Source organism: Mchenga conophoros, linkage group LG7, assembly GCF_057382185.1.
Source record: "Mchenga conophoros isolate Kocher_MC1m ecotype Shallow Benthic linkage group LG7, M_conophoros_male_GT1.1, whole genome shotgun sequence".
In the NCBI taxonomy this organism is placed as follows: domain Eukaryota; kingdom Metazoa; phylum Chordata; class Actinopteri; order Cichliformes; family Cichlidae; genus Mchenga; species Mchenga conophoros.
This window is the reverse complement of record NC_140532.1, coordinates 61040114-61053900: the sequence shown is the minus strand read 5'-3', so window position 1 is coordinate 61053900 and position 13787 is coordinate 61040114. Positions and strand designations below refer to the sequence as shown.

Here is a 13787-nt window from a genome sequence, read left to right as displayed (position 1 = left end):
AGAAACATTTATGGAAGCAAAATAGCCCTAATTGTCACGTCTGACCAGTGTATGTTTCCTGCCCTGACTTCTAACCTGTATGTTTAAGAAATGATGTAAAAATCACAGTTTGATAAGTGTCATGAAATCAATATCCTTAGTATCCTTATTTTCCTATTATATTGTTTTATGTACTTTAATAATGAAGGCTTGTAGAGCAAGGCCACTTTTGACTCACAAACTAAGTGCTCAGCCAGACTAAAAAAACAGGAAGTTTTAGTGCATAGGCATATTAAAAGATAAGACTCAGAAAAGAGAAACTTTGCCATATAAGCAATGTTTGAAATTGTGTGTGACGTGTGTGACGTCTGAAGTACAGAAATAACACCATATAAGACACATGTTGAGCTAAAAATGTTAGAGCTCTTGCAACTGGCGTTTGAGCTGTGCAGGGGTCTCTCTCTTCCGGAAGATGATTGAATAAAAAATGTTTTTTAACAATAGTGTTTTCTCTGTTATATCATGGGGACAAAAGAATCAGGGTTAATATTGATTAGGTACATTTATGGAAGAAAAATAGCCCTAATTGTCACATCTGACCAGTGTACGTTTTCTGCCCTGACTTCTAACCCGTATGTTTAAGAAATGATGTAAAAAAACCCACCGTTTAATAAGTCAGAACGCCAGAGAGTGGTGCCTTGAACCGCCCCTTCTGAGTGGCGGAAAGAACGCTTTTTTCCCGGTCTATGAACGCCGCTTTTCCCAACACTCGCAAAAACAGCGCTCATTGCGCAGCTGCGTATGACGTAAAAAGCGGCGTTGGAAGACCGGGAAAAACGGCGTTTTTTCCTCCACTCAGAAGGGGCGTTCAAGGCGCCAGTCTCTGGCGTAAAATACTGTGTTCTGTTCCGGTCAACGCCGTTTTTTTTACGGCGTTCTGACTTATCAAACGGCGATTTTTACGTCATTTCTTAAACAAACGGGTTAGAAAATTAGAGAATTTTGGCCTAGATTGTTTGCCATACTAATCGCTGCTACTGTGAGTCGTTGGAAGGATAAAAACAAATCCACTGGAAGGAAGCGAGCGGGATGTTTACTTCCCAGCTGCCGAAACTCGACATATGTAATATGTCCTGGGTAGAAGAAATATTCAACGATTTGATTCGGTCGCAACACATCGTTTAATACTCTGACGACATTACGGCTTGTATGACGCTTGCCCAGGGAAGAGAGTGGTGTTGTCGTTTATCAGCTCCATTTGCATGTTGGATGGCTGATCTATTATGCTAAGAACATGTTCAAAAATGTTTTCGGCTCAGGGTTTCTGGTGAGAACATCACATGTGATTCTGACATGGGTCATAACGTTAATCCTCTTCCTACATGATACAGGTGAATCTATCACTTTACATTCATAGGCTGTGCCTCTATAATCGCTCGCACACCCCTGGGAGCTGTGGTGGTGTTAAGTGTGTGAGTGATGTGTTCACAGAGCTGAGGAAGCAGGAGGAGACGGGCCAGCTTGTCCAGCCCGTGCTCTTCGTCCTGCTGGTGCTGCTGTCTGTGCTGCTGTACTTCGCGGTCTCTCTGATGGACCCGGGTTTCATCCTGTCTGATGACACGGACTTGCAGGTGAGCACGAGCCTACTGTACATTACTGTTATCACTCCCACTTTTTACCTTTGTGTTGTGATGGTTTGAAGCAGCTTGAATGTTTACGTTGCTGGTTAAAAAACCTGATTTAAAAAATATATCTTAAAAGATAATCGTGTGCTTGCAGTGCCAAAACAATAATGATAACAATAATTTATTTAAGGCAAACTAACACTCTGCCTTTAATTCAGTTCAGTTTTATTTATATAAGATCACAGCAATAGTTGCCTAAAGTTGCTTAATATTGTAACTTAAATGAGCTGTAGGCCACTGCTGGCACTGTCATCTCTTTAGTGGCCACTTTAGTGTAAGTAGTGCAAAAACAAACCAATCAAGCAAGTATTTCCAAAAATTTAGTGTTTTGTTTGTTTGTTTTAAATTTCAAATATTCTATAACAAGACAAAACTGCCAGTGTTAACACATTTCCCCCCCCCCCCCCCCCTCATGCTTAACTAACCGAAGCCTTTCATTAAACTACCAGAGAAGGAAATTGCTACTCTCTTTCTGGCCAGACACATGGCATCACTTCTGTTATAATTTTGTTCGTATTTAACAAAATAAAAAAGCAGACAAGTGTACACGTTAGTTTTTGACTGCTGGTGAAAATTGTTTTTTTCACAAATAACTCTCACTGAACTAACACAGCCAGTCCCTCAACATGTTTGTACTCTCTCCTCATGATGCCTTCATATTAAATCGTTTTTTGCTTTTTAAAGAACTTATTTTAACATTGCACTCAACAACAAACAAATCCTCCCAACAAAAAGGTAACTTCAATATACGGGCTGCAAGTAGGGGTGACGTGAGCCACAAGTGGCCATGGGCTGCGAGTTTGAAACCACTGCCCTACTCTAATAGCGAGAAAGAAAAGTATGTGAGGGTGGTGCAGCACATGTATGAGGACAGTGGTGAAGGATCTTCTCTAAAGCCTTTCTTGTTTCCAGTTGAAATTAGGGGTGGCTTTAAAAAATCTATTTTCCGATTCAAATCGATGTTAGCTAGAATAACACAATATCGATTCATTAAATCCTGAATCGATTTTTAAATATAAATTTATTTTGCCAGAAACACCAGAATCTCAGGTTAAGGCTCACAAAAGAATTTCAACAACCACCAAACAGCTAAAACAGCAAATGAGAGCAGGTAAACAGAATCCGCACAAAGATGTAAACACAAAGAGCAGATCGTTCACCCGATGGCATGTACACAGACACGCTGTCTGGGCTGAATTCTGATTCTGCAGGTTTTGTCATTATCCGATCAAAATTCACTGAACCAGCAGCAAAAGAAGATCAAAACTACAGTTCACATTTAATAAACATCATATTTAATTCCCTCCTACTTTTGCTCTTTTGCTTCCACCACAATAAAATCACACTTCCTGCACAGCTCTCGCTCGCTCTCTTTCTCTGTGTAATTCAAGAACAGTTTCTCTCAAACTCAAATCTCAGTTTTCTGCATTATTCGCTTGCTTATTACGCACCAGTCTACCGTTGTGTGCATTGCTGTCGCCCGCTGTTTTGGTTTTTTTTTGGTTTGTTTGTTGTTTTTCAAAAATGCCTAATTTCTGCTGTTCAATGACAAAGAAATGTAAACTTTTTAAAATTATGCCAAACTGCAAAAGGCTTAGCTGTGTCTCTAATAAAACCTCTGTAACTTTGCTCTGTTTCGCTTCAGCAGCATCAGGTAATGTTCATATGTTAATTCATGGTTTTCTTCTGTTTTTGATCTACTGCAGAGAATTTTTAAGGTGGTGCTATAAAAATTCAGGCCAGGAAAATCTCCTTCATGTTTTTCTGTGTTTTATCCACAGTTACTTTGACACAAAGGCATGTGCTGTGATGCTTACACCTCTGATGAAGTCAGTTTTTATACCTAGATATAAAATATGGATATGTACTGATAAACGATCAGAATTATACTATACCTGACTAAGTCAAAATTGAATTTAATCAAATTGAATCAGGGATAGAATTGAATTGGGACCTCGTGAATCGGAATCAAATCGATTATAGAAATCAGTGATGATATCCAGCCCTTGTTGTAATGGACAGGCTAACAGATGAGGTCAGGCAGGAGTCTGTGGACTATGATGTTTGCAGTTGACATTGTGATCTATAGCGAGAGTAGGGAGAGGTAGAGGTATGCTATGGAGAAGAGGAATGAAAGTAGCAAGAACAGAATATGTGTGTGTGAATGAGATAGGTGGAAAGGGTGAACATGCAAGGACCAGAGATAGTGAGTTACTGTCGATGTGCCAGCACTGAGAGTGGTACTCTGCTCTTAGATGAAGTAAAAGGATTTCATGCAAGTCAGAAGTTACTAGCAAAGATGCAATTAAAGGTTCAGCTGTTGTATAACTTGGTTGGGGTCCAGACCATCTAAAGCAACAGACACTGCCCAAGAGAGGTGAAAGAGAGTGCAGGCAGAATGGAGTGGGTGGAGATAAAAGTCAGGAGTGTGAAAGGGATGCTTTACAAGATGGTAGTAAGACATGTTATGATGTATGGCTTGGAGACAGTGGCTTTGACTAACAGACAGGGGGCTGAGGTGAACATGTTAAGATTTTCACTTGGAGTGACCAGGAAGGATAAGATTAAAAGTGAGGACACCTCAGTCCATCTGATGTCCCTACCATATAGAAAAAGTGGGAAACAGTGACAGTGTCCACTTTAACATAATTTGTTAGCTGGACAGTTACTCCTTTCTGACCAATTTGTCTTCTTTGTTGTATTAGTTCATGCTGGGAGTGACTGAGGAGCAGCAGGACATGATTCCTCCTGCCACCAAATCCCTGAGACAGCGCCGTTGTGGCCACTGTCTGCTTCAGGTATGCTGCTCAGCTCGTCGGCAGAGGTGGTATACACATGTCACTTAAATAGAAGTAGAGACACTTCCAATAAAAAATACCCTGGTAAAAGTTAAAGTACTTATTCAACTTTTTTACTCCAGTAAAAGTAAAAAAAGTACAGGCTTTGAAAAGTATAAAAGTAAAAAGTAACTCCTTGTTACTTCAGTTCTAATTAATAATGAATGTAAACAGTTTGCACATCCATAATGTAGAACACAAGCAGAGAAAAACAAAGGGAATTAAAAGAAACTAGCTCTGTTGCCTTCATTGTAGATATGTGGAGATCAGATGGAGCTTTCCTGCTGCTCTTTCTGGCCAAATCAGCAGGATATGAGCATCTTACATGAGGTACTACGGCTGATTTTCAACCCAAAGCAGTACAAAGCTAATTTAAAGGTGGAATTCATTGAGTGAATCTAATAAACATCATCACCTAATTTGCTGCCTGCTGCCCTTGGTGTAACCTGACACTGACCACCGCTCCATCATAGGGCATGGCTGTAAACGTCACTGTGTTGTGAGATAAGCAGTGTAGTCTGCACTCAGCTGCCTACAACTGTCATGGAACATGTGAATAACAAAAAGGCAGTATGCCAGTTTATTATCGTCAGGTCTCTACAATCTTGAGCGCCTGGAGTTGATTGTTCTTGTAATTTAGTGCTATACAATTAAATGGAATAGAACTGTGTTGAATTTTGCACGTTTCATAATATGAAAACCGCGAATTGCTACCTTATCGTGGTGGAGGGTTTTGTGTGTCTCAGGGTTCCCAGGGGCTATGTTGTCCAGGTGCTTTTGCCTCCTGATAGGGTCTCCAATGGCAAATTGGTCCTGGGCGAGGGACCAGACAAAGAGTGATTCAGAAGACCCCTATGAGTGCAAGATCAAGGGAACACTTCACCTTGGGTGGATGATTGACATGGCTCTGCAATGTTGTGTGGAGATCAGGGGTGGTACCTCTGGATTTGCAGACCGGGGTAGTGGTTCCCATCTTTAAGAAAGGGGGAACGGTCTGTTAGTCGAACCTCGGATACAGGAGGAACAATGTGGTTTTCGTCCTGGTTGTTGAACACTGGGCCAGCTCCTTATCCTCTCAAGGATTCTTGAGGGTGCATGAGAGTTTGCCCAACCAGAGAAGACATGGAGAAGGCATTCAACCGTGTCCCTTGGGGTGTCCTGTGGGAGGTGCTTCAGGAGTATAAGGGCGCCTGGCCCATTTCTACGGGCCATTCGATCCATAGACAACTGTTGCAAGAGCTTGGTCCACATATCTGGCAATAAGTTGAACTCGTTCACTGTGGGTGATGGACTCCGCCAGGGCTGCCCTTTGTCATCGATTCGGTTTGTTATTTTTATGGACAGAATTTCTATCTGTACTCAAGTGGCAGAAGGCTTTCATTTGGGTGGTCTCAGAATCTCATCTCCGCTTTTCGCAGATGATGTGATTTTGTTGGTTTCATCAGATGATGACCTCCAGCTCGCACTGGAACGGTTCGCAGCCGAGTGTGAAGCAGTGGGAATAAGAATCTGCACCACCAAATCTGAGGCCATGGTCCTCAGCCGGAAAAGGGTGGAGTGTCCACTCTGGGTCAGGGACGATTTCCTGCCCCGATTTGAGGAGTTTAAGTATTTCATGGTCTTACTCACAAGTAACGGGACAAGGGAGCAGGAGATCGACAGATGGATTGGTGCTGCAGCTGCAGTGATATGGACGCTGTACCAGTCCGCCATGCTGAAGAGAGAGCTGAGTGTAAAAGCAAAGCTATCTACTTGCTGATCAGTCTACGTCCCTACCGTCACCTATCACGAGGTCACGAGCTCTGGGCAGTGACCGAAAGAACAAGATCACGGATACAAACAGCGGAAATAAGCTTCTTTCCAGAATAATAATAATAATAATAACTTTATTTATAAAGCGCTTTCAAACAAAGTGCTGTACAACTATTTAAAACTAAAAAGATTAAAAAAAAAAAAAAGCGATACATAGCAATACAGGTAAAAGACACAATACAAGTTAAAAAAAAGAGATAGGTTTAGGACTTCAGCCATCTGGGAGGGGCTCAGAGTAGAGCCGCTGCTCCTCCACAACGAAAGGAGCCAGTTGACGTGGTTCGGGCATGTCCCACCGGGAGGAGACCCCAGGGCAGACCCATGACTCGCTGGAGAGATTATATCTCTCAACTGGCCTGGGAACGCCTTGGTGTTCCCCCAGACAAGCTGGAGGAGGTGGTCGGGGCCAGGCATGGTCTGGGCTTCTCTGCTTAGGCTGCTGCCCCTGCGACCCGGCCCCAGGTAAGTGGAAAAAGAAGATGGATGGAAAACAGATCACACCAAACAACAGATCATCTATTGATCTGATATCTTTTTTAAAAACAGCTCTAAATTAAATAAGGAGATTACACGTCAGCTATCTAATGCCACTGAGCAATCTTTATCCTAGAAGATAAAATCTCCTGTTGTCTCTCCATCTCTGAGTGAAGTTATCTCACTTTCTTTTCTGTCCTTTGCAAGCGCAGCAGGCGTGCTGTGTGACAAATGGCACACAAACCGTTTGTGTGTCTGCTCTTATGAGTATATTTGAAAAATTGCACTGGAAATTCCTTGAGGTGACTCTTGTTGTGAATTGGAGCTGTACAAATAACATTGAATTTAAATTATCCACGACTTTAAAAAGTTTTATGCTTCTCTTCCGTAGCACTAGATGCAGAACCACCAGTGTTGTGGAAAAAAAGCTTATTATGACCAGCTTCCAGATATCTGGACCAAAACACACTGTTCTGGATTGTTCCGGCCCACTTTAAGCCTTGAAAACAGTGCTGTAAATGATGCACCGACTAAATGTTTTTGCCCTGTTTATTTGTTCATGTGCAATAAGCACAAGCAATTATTGTTCCCTCCATTTAGGTTCAACTTTGTTTGATATTTCAAGACGCACAGTAACCTGAAATAATAACTCAAATGTCCTCACATGTCTTAAACTTAGAGTAACAACCCCGAGTAGAAAATGGAGATATTTGTGTAAAAATGTAGGGACTAAAAGGGAAAAATAAATACTTAAGTACAGTTGAGATTTGTACGTGTACAACCACAACCCAAGTGACTAGGTCTCTGAAGGAAAAGGCAGTGAATGTGTGAGATATCTTTGTCACTACATTTGTACTGCACTGATTCACTTTTCTGTGAGGAAGCTAATCTCAGTTGTGGAGAGGTGAGGGTGGTACATCTGGCCAGAACAAAATCAGAGAGCCAAAGCCACCAGAGCCGTTTGGAGGCTAAGCAGGTCACCTACTAATCAAAAGGTTGGTTGTTCGATCCCCATCTGCTTGAGTCTGCGGCCTAAAACTCCTTGGGCAAGATATTAATCCCAAGTTGCTCTCCCATCTTCATCCATTGGAGTATAAATGAGTGTGAATGTTAGATAGAAAGCACTTGTATAGAGGCAAGTTGTATAAAGCGCTTTGAATGCTCAGAGTAGAAAAGTGCTATATATAAGAACCAGTAAAATGGTACCAGTCCATTTACCAAATGGTAAATTGGATACTTGTCACGCTTAAATGTTTTAGACATAACCTGAGTAAACACAAAATGCAACTTTTAAATGATAATTGAATATATTAAGGGGGAAAAAATCTACCTGGCACTGTGTGGAAAAAGTGATTATACCTGTCGAGAAAGGTGGGATTCAGCGAGACATTCAAGTAAATGATGTATGTGCACAAGTCAGATAGATAGAGAGAGGATGATAGTTGTCGCTGGTCATCTGGTGATCAGGCGTTAACAACGTGACTGGATGTCACAAAGGGTCGGGCCAGATGTCATCTCAGAAGATGTGACGTCCAGAAAGAGAGGGAGGAGAAAGCTTGACCAGGTATAAAAGTTAGGTGAAAAAGAGATACACGGATCTTCCCTTTGTCCTCTGCAAGATGAGCAGTTCAGAAGATCGAATATAAGATGTTAAAGATTCCAGCAGAGACTCTAGAGGAATCAATATACCTGGATACCAGAGGCAGCTAATGCTGTTACTGCCCCTAACCCTCACCCATCAGGCTCCATCTAAGCTCATTTATCAGAGGTTAGGACTTTTTAAACAGAGAGCCAATCCAGATCTCCTGTATTAGATTGTTGGTTCACCAGGTCCACACCCCCTAAACCTAATAAGTGGTCGTGACACCCTTTGAAGCAAGAACTGTAATCAAACATTTTTGATAGCAAGAGTTCATTTTGTTGCATCGGAACCCTGATCTTGACTGAGGCAATTGATGTGGATGCATTGGGGTACAGTATCTTGCCCAAGATAAACTGGAGAAGCGGGGGATCGATCCATTGAATTTTTGATTAGTAGACAACTTACTCTACCACCGAATCAAATGGCCAGAAATAAAAGGACAGTTAAAATTGTGTTGCTTCTAAAACAACGAACGGATGCTGCTTGTGATGGATCCACAACTCTCCAGAGGTCATTTTCTGCTGTTTTTTCCCCCTCCTTGAAGTCTTACTTTTAAAAGGAGTCTGAAGGTCGTTCTGGATGTTGAAGCAGAAGTTTGAATAAGCATATGTCTGCTTGTGACAATAGAGGAAAAGCTGGGGTGGACAGACGTAGCATCTGTATTCCCATACAGGATGGGCAAACTGTACAATGTCACCTCTTTGTTCTCTGCATGTGTTTGTGTGTCAGTGTGTGGCTCTCAGGCTGAAATGAGACACTTGATATCTGGCAGGATCCAGCAGTGGTATAGGATATCAGGAAACACAGGGCTGTGTTACATACCCAGACGACCTTAAAAGTATCAGATAATACTTCAGATGCAGTATGCCGGGACTCCGAGTAAAATGTTTCATCACCAGATAAGAAAAGCCCCACATACTCACACAAACAGGAACTAACAAAAATTGGGCAAAATTCATGACGCACTGACACTTTCTCTAAGGAGGTACCACGGTCCATTGATAATACTGGACTACTGAGTTGAGCTCTGAGTTACAGACAGTCTGCCTGTATTCATTGTATATCAGTCACCTGATATACTTTTACACATCCAACTACACTCTGTTTCAGCTGCTTTAGCCTATCCATTTCTAAGGCACTTTACAACCCACTTCCCTGTCATCCCCATATTTCATTTTCAGTTTCATATCTGCTGACATGGTTGCCCACTCTGCTCAGTGGTCTTCCTGCTGCTCTCCCTGCCTCCGAGTGGCCTATGAACTGAACGGTGATGCTAAATTGCTCTAAATTAAATGACTAAATGGCTGAACTAACGACACTTTGTGCCCTGTGCTGTTGTAATCTTACCAAATACAGTGCATTTGGAAAGTATTCACACCGCTTTACCTGTTCCACATTTTGTCACATTATAGCCTTCTTCAAAAAATGAATTCAATTCTTTTCACTTCAAAATTCTACTTGCAATACCCCATAATGACAAAGTGAAAAAGCTTGCTTGAAAATCTTGCACATGTATTGAAAAACTAAAAAAAAAACCCCACTATGCTATGAATGCACATATTCATAGCATTTATGGATCCTGTTTGCACTGATCATCTGTTAGATCCACCTATGGTAATTCCTCTTTATATAATAATAATAATAATAATGGATTTATATAGCGCTTTTCAAGGCACCCAAAGCGCTTTACAATGCCATTATTCATTCACTCTCACACACTGGTGGAGGCAAGCTACGGTTGTAGCCACAGCTGCCCTGGGGCAGACTGACAGAAGCGAGGCTGCCATATCGCGCCATTGGCCCCTCTGGCCAACACCAGTAGGGTAAAGTGTCTTGCCCAAGGACACAATGACCAGGACAGAGAGCCCGGGGATCGAACCGGCGACCTTCCGGTTACAGATACGCTTCACAACCCCCTGAGCCACGGTCGCCCCATATATACAAGGTCTTGAGTAATCTTAAACACCTCATAGTACCATGACACCCCATTAGAACACTTTGGTCTCAGACTGCTGGTTTACTTGGGGTTTGTAGGATATTTAAAAGTAGAATAGGATGCAGAGGCTTCAGCTTTCAGGCCCCTCTTCTATGGAACCAGTTTCCAGTTTGGATTCAGGAGACAGACACCATCTGTACATTTAAGAGTAAGCTTAAAACTTTCCTTTTTGCTAAAGCATATAGTTAGGGCTGGACCAGGTGACCCTGAATCCTCCCTCAGTTATAATGCAGTAGGCCTAGGCTGCTGGGGACTTCCCATGATGCACCGAGTGGTTTATACACAACTCTGCATTTAATCATTAATTATTAGTTATTATTAATCGCTTGCTCTTTGAGGCAACTGTTGATGTGATTTGCCTCTATATAAATAAAACTGAAAGAAAGAAAAGGAATTGAATATAAATGGTACAATTATTAAAGATGAGGGTTCTATGGCACGTGAATTTAATAACACTGTATACAGTTAGTAGTGGAATTAACTCAGAATTTCAATTCTTCAGTTGTAACATAATAACTGTGGAATCATCAGATTTATTTTGCGTGCAAGAGGTTAATGAAGCAGAAATCATGGAGATGATTAATGATTTGGACACTTGTTTCATTCAAAAAAAAAAAAATTGTTCTGTGTTTCAAGCAGCAGCCAATGAGATCAAAGCACTGCCAGACGTGTCAGCACTGCGTCCGGCGTTATGACCATCACTGTCCCTGGATTGAGAACTGCGTTGGTGAGAGGAACCACCGCTGGTTTGTGTTTTACCTGGCCTTCCAGCTGCTAGTGCTTCTATGGGGCCTGCGCATTGCCTGGTGAGCAACACCACCCATCTCTACCTCCATGTTACTGTTGCTGCTGTTGCAAAGCTGTCACATCCTATTGCTCTCTCCTCTTCAGGACGGGTTTCACCTACGTACCCATCTGGCACCAGTGGCTGCGTACAAATGGAGTCCTGACGGCCGTGACCATGCTGCTAGCGCTGCTCTCGCTCATCGTACTGTTGCTGCTCGGCTCCCATCTATACCTGGTTTCTCTCAACACAACCACGTGGGAGTTCATGTCGCGCCACCGCATCTCCTACCTCAAACACTGCGGTGCAGATGAGAACCCCTTTGACCGCGGGACATTCCAAAACCTTTGGGGTTTCTTCTGCATCTGGGGCACAGTGGTGTGGGAGCATGTGTACTTCAAGGAGGGCAGCGATCAGGTTTAGGTACATTTCAGTGATGAACAGCCTCTCTGGATCTGGGATTACACACCAAATAGGAGGATAAACTGTGCTTGTGACCGGTTCCCTTTATATAGGCATTTGTGTTGTTGTGCCATAACTGTGGAGCGTTTCCCTCCTTCTCATCCTCTCAGTCGTTCTTTATTGCAATTGATTGCCTGCATTTCCTGTTTTTTTTTTTTTTACCTCAATGCAGTCGTAGTGAAATATGTGGGAGCTTTCAAATAGTCAGTTTTGGTTAGGAAGTTTTCTAATGAGTAAAGTGATACAGGTGCATGACAGCTATAATAAAAGCATTTCAAATTCTGGTCTAAAGACCTTATGTTAAGGTCTACAGCAAGAGAAATAAGAGCTATAATAATTGACTTAATTAAGTATAATGCACACTTCACCTTTGGAATGTTTGTTGTTTATCATGGAATTAATTTTTACTTAAGGTCAGCTAGAATACATGATGGATGGAGGAAATTTTACTTCAGTCATGGAAATCAAGGACTTAAATGAAATAAATCATTTTCCTGCTCATGTGTCTTACGGGCTATGGGGCAGGGCAAATTAGCATGATGCCCTAATGATCATGATCTAATAATAGTGCACTAATTTAATGAAATTTAAAGATGCAGCCGATTCATTTCAATAATAATCAATATGCTGCCAAGAGCAGAACAAATGAGCAGCTCAAAAACAGCAGAACCGGTGAGAAACCCAACGAGGATTGTGCGAACCAACGCAGGTCTTAGAAATAGAAAATGGAGAATGTGAGGTTCAAAGGTCTGAGACACAGCTGGAGCTCAGGATTTAGCCAGCATTTTTCAAACAGCTGTATGACCTGTAAGATGTGTAGAAGGTAAACAAAAGCATCAGATCTTGAGCCTCGCACACGTTCGTGAAAATACAGCTACTATGCCTACATGCTTATGAGCATTGCTCATTGTTGGTCTGTGCAGACTCCAGAGGAAGGACAGTTCAGCCAAGTTTCAGTATTATTGAGCAGAACACTCAGGGACAGGACTATTGCTATTTTTTTATGACCTTCATGAAACATCACAGTAAGAACACGCTAATAAGGTGGGCATTTTGCCGTCCATTGTCTCGATGCTGTAATTTCAACACAGTAGACATCGAGTTGGTTAGAATCTCAGCACACAGGCTTCTTTTCCCAACTTAAACATTTTGACCTCGATGGAGAACATCACCAGGTCGGGAACAGGAAATAGGAGTCATTTTTAGGACAATTTGAACATAGTGTGTGTTTCCAGAATGAGGCTGCTCCTCTTAATAACTGGTAACCAGCACTGCGGCCTTCCTCCTTATTGTTTACACATCAAGTTCATAATTTCCTTCAAAACAAGCAACTCTCTACATTGTCTTCAGGCATTTTACACACCTGAGTGAATCCGGTTAAGCTAGGACTTTACTCACCCAAATACCCTCAGTCCTGCCTCTTCCACAAAATCATTTAAGTAACAAGTGATGCTTGTTGACAATAACCTGACTGTTCACCCTCAATTCACATCAATCATTACATTCAAAATTTGAGTAACAATTACTTTAGTGTAGTGGGTTCCATTCTCTTGTTGTCTCGTATGATGAATGCTGTGCCTGTTTTACAGGATTCACCTTCTCCAGCAGCTTTTGTCACTAAAGTAGGTTAGTCCAAGTGAGTGTGTTTGAAATATGAACTGTATTGTTCCTGGCAATTATTCCATACATGTACACGATATTTAGACCTGTTACAGTGTCTCAAGTTGTTTAAAATTGTACATATTTTTTAAACTATTTTGGAGCAGAAAATGTCTTTAGATTTTTGTAAAACTATTTTAACAGGGACTTGAATGATACAGTGGAACACTGGTTATTAGCTAAAAGGTTTGAGTGCAATATGTTTCCATTTAAGGTTTTCCTTGTGCAATAGTAACCTTGTAAGACAGCAATAAATGTTTGTGTTTGATCCAGTGCAAAATGCTGAGTCCTTCTGCTTGGACAGTAAGATCTCTGCTTTTTTTTTTTTTTTTTTACAAATTAACATTTACAGTTTGTGGTGTAGTTTTCAATTATATACAATATTGTCATGCAGTGTTTTTTTTAAATACTGTAAATACTGGAAGTACTATAAAACTCAATAAATGTTTCATGAGGA

General features: G+C 41.5%; 1 protein-coding gene across 2 annotated transcripts; it reads left to right on the top strand.

The window, feature by feature from the left end:
- Positions 1 to 854: 854 nt before the first annotated feature.
- On the top strand, positions 855 to 13787 carry zdhhc12b (zDHHC palmitoyltransferase 12b). Of its 2 annotated transcripts, none has more exons than XM_085280580.1 (5): positions 855 to 1370; positions 1471 to 1610; positions 4370 to 4462; positions 11065 to 11231; positions 11317 to 13787. In XM_085280580.1, exons 1-5 carry the CDS (start codon positions 1274 to 1276, stop codon positions 11630 to 11632), a joined length of 813 nt encoding a protein of 270 aa, XP_085136706.1. In that variant the 5' UTR covers positions 855 to 1273; the 3' UTR covers positions 11633 to 13787. The 2 variants fall into 2 exon arrangements, with proteins under 2 accessions (XP_085136706.1, XP_085136705.1); XM_085280579.1 differs by having other exon boundaries at positions 11062 to 11231.

Coding starts and splice junctions, on each gene's coding strand:
- zdhhc12b (XM_085280579.1), top strand. CDS start 1,274: ATGTTCAAAAATGTTTTCGGCTCAGGGTTTCTGGTGAGAACATCACAT. Junction 1,371..1,470: donor CCTCTTCCTACATGATACAG/GTGAATCTATCA, acceptor ATGTGTTCACAG/AGCTGAGGAAGCAGGAGGAG. Junction 1,611..4,369: donor CTGATGACACGGACTTGCAG/GTGAGCACGAGC, acceptor TTGTTGTATTAG/TTCATGCTGGGAGTGACTGA.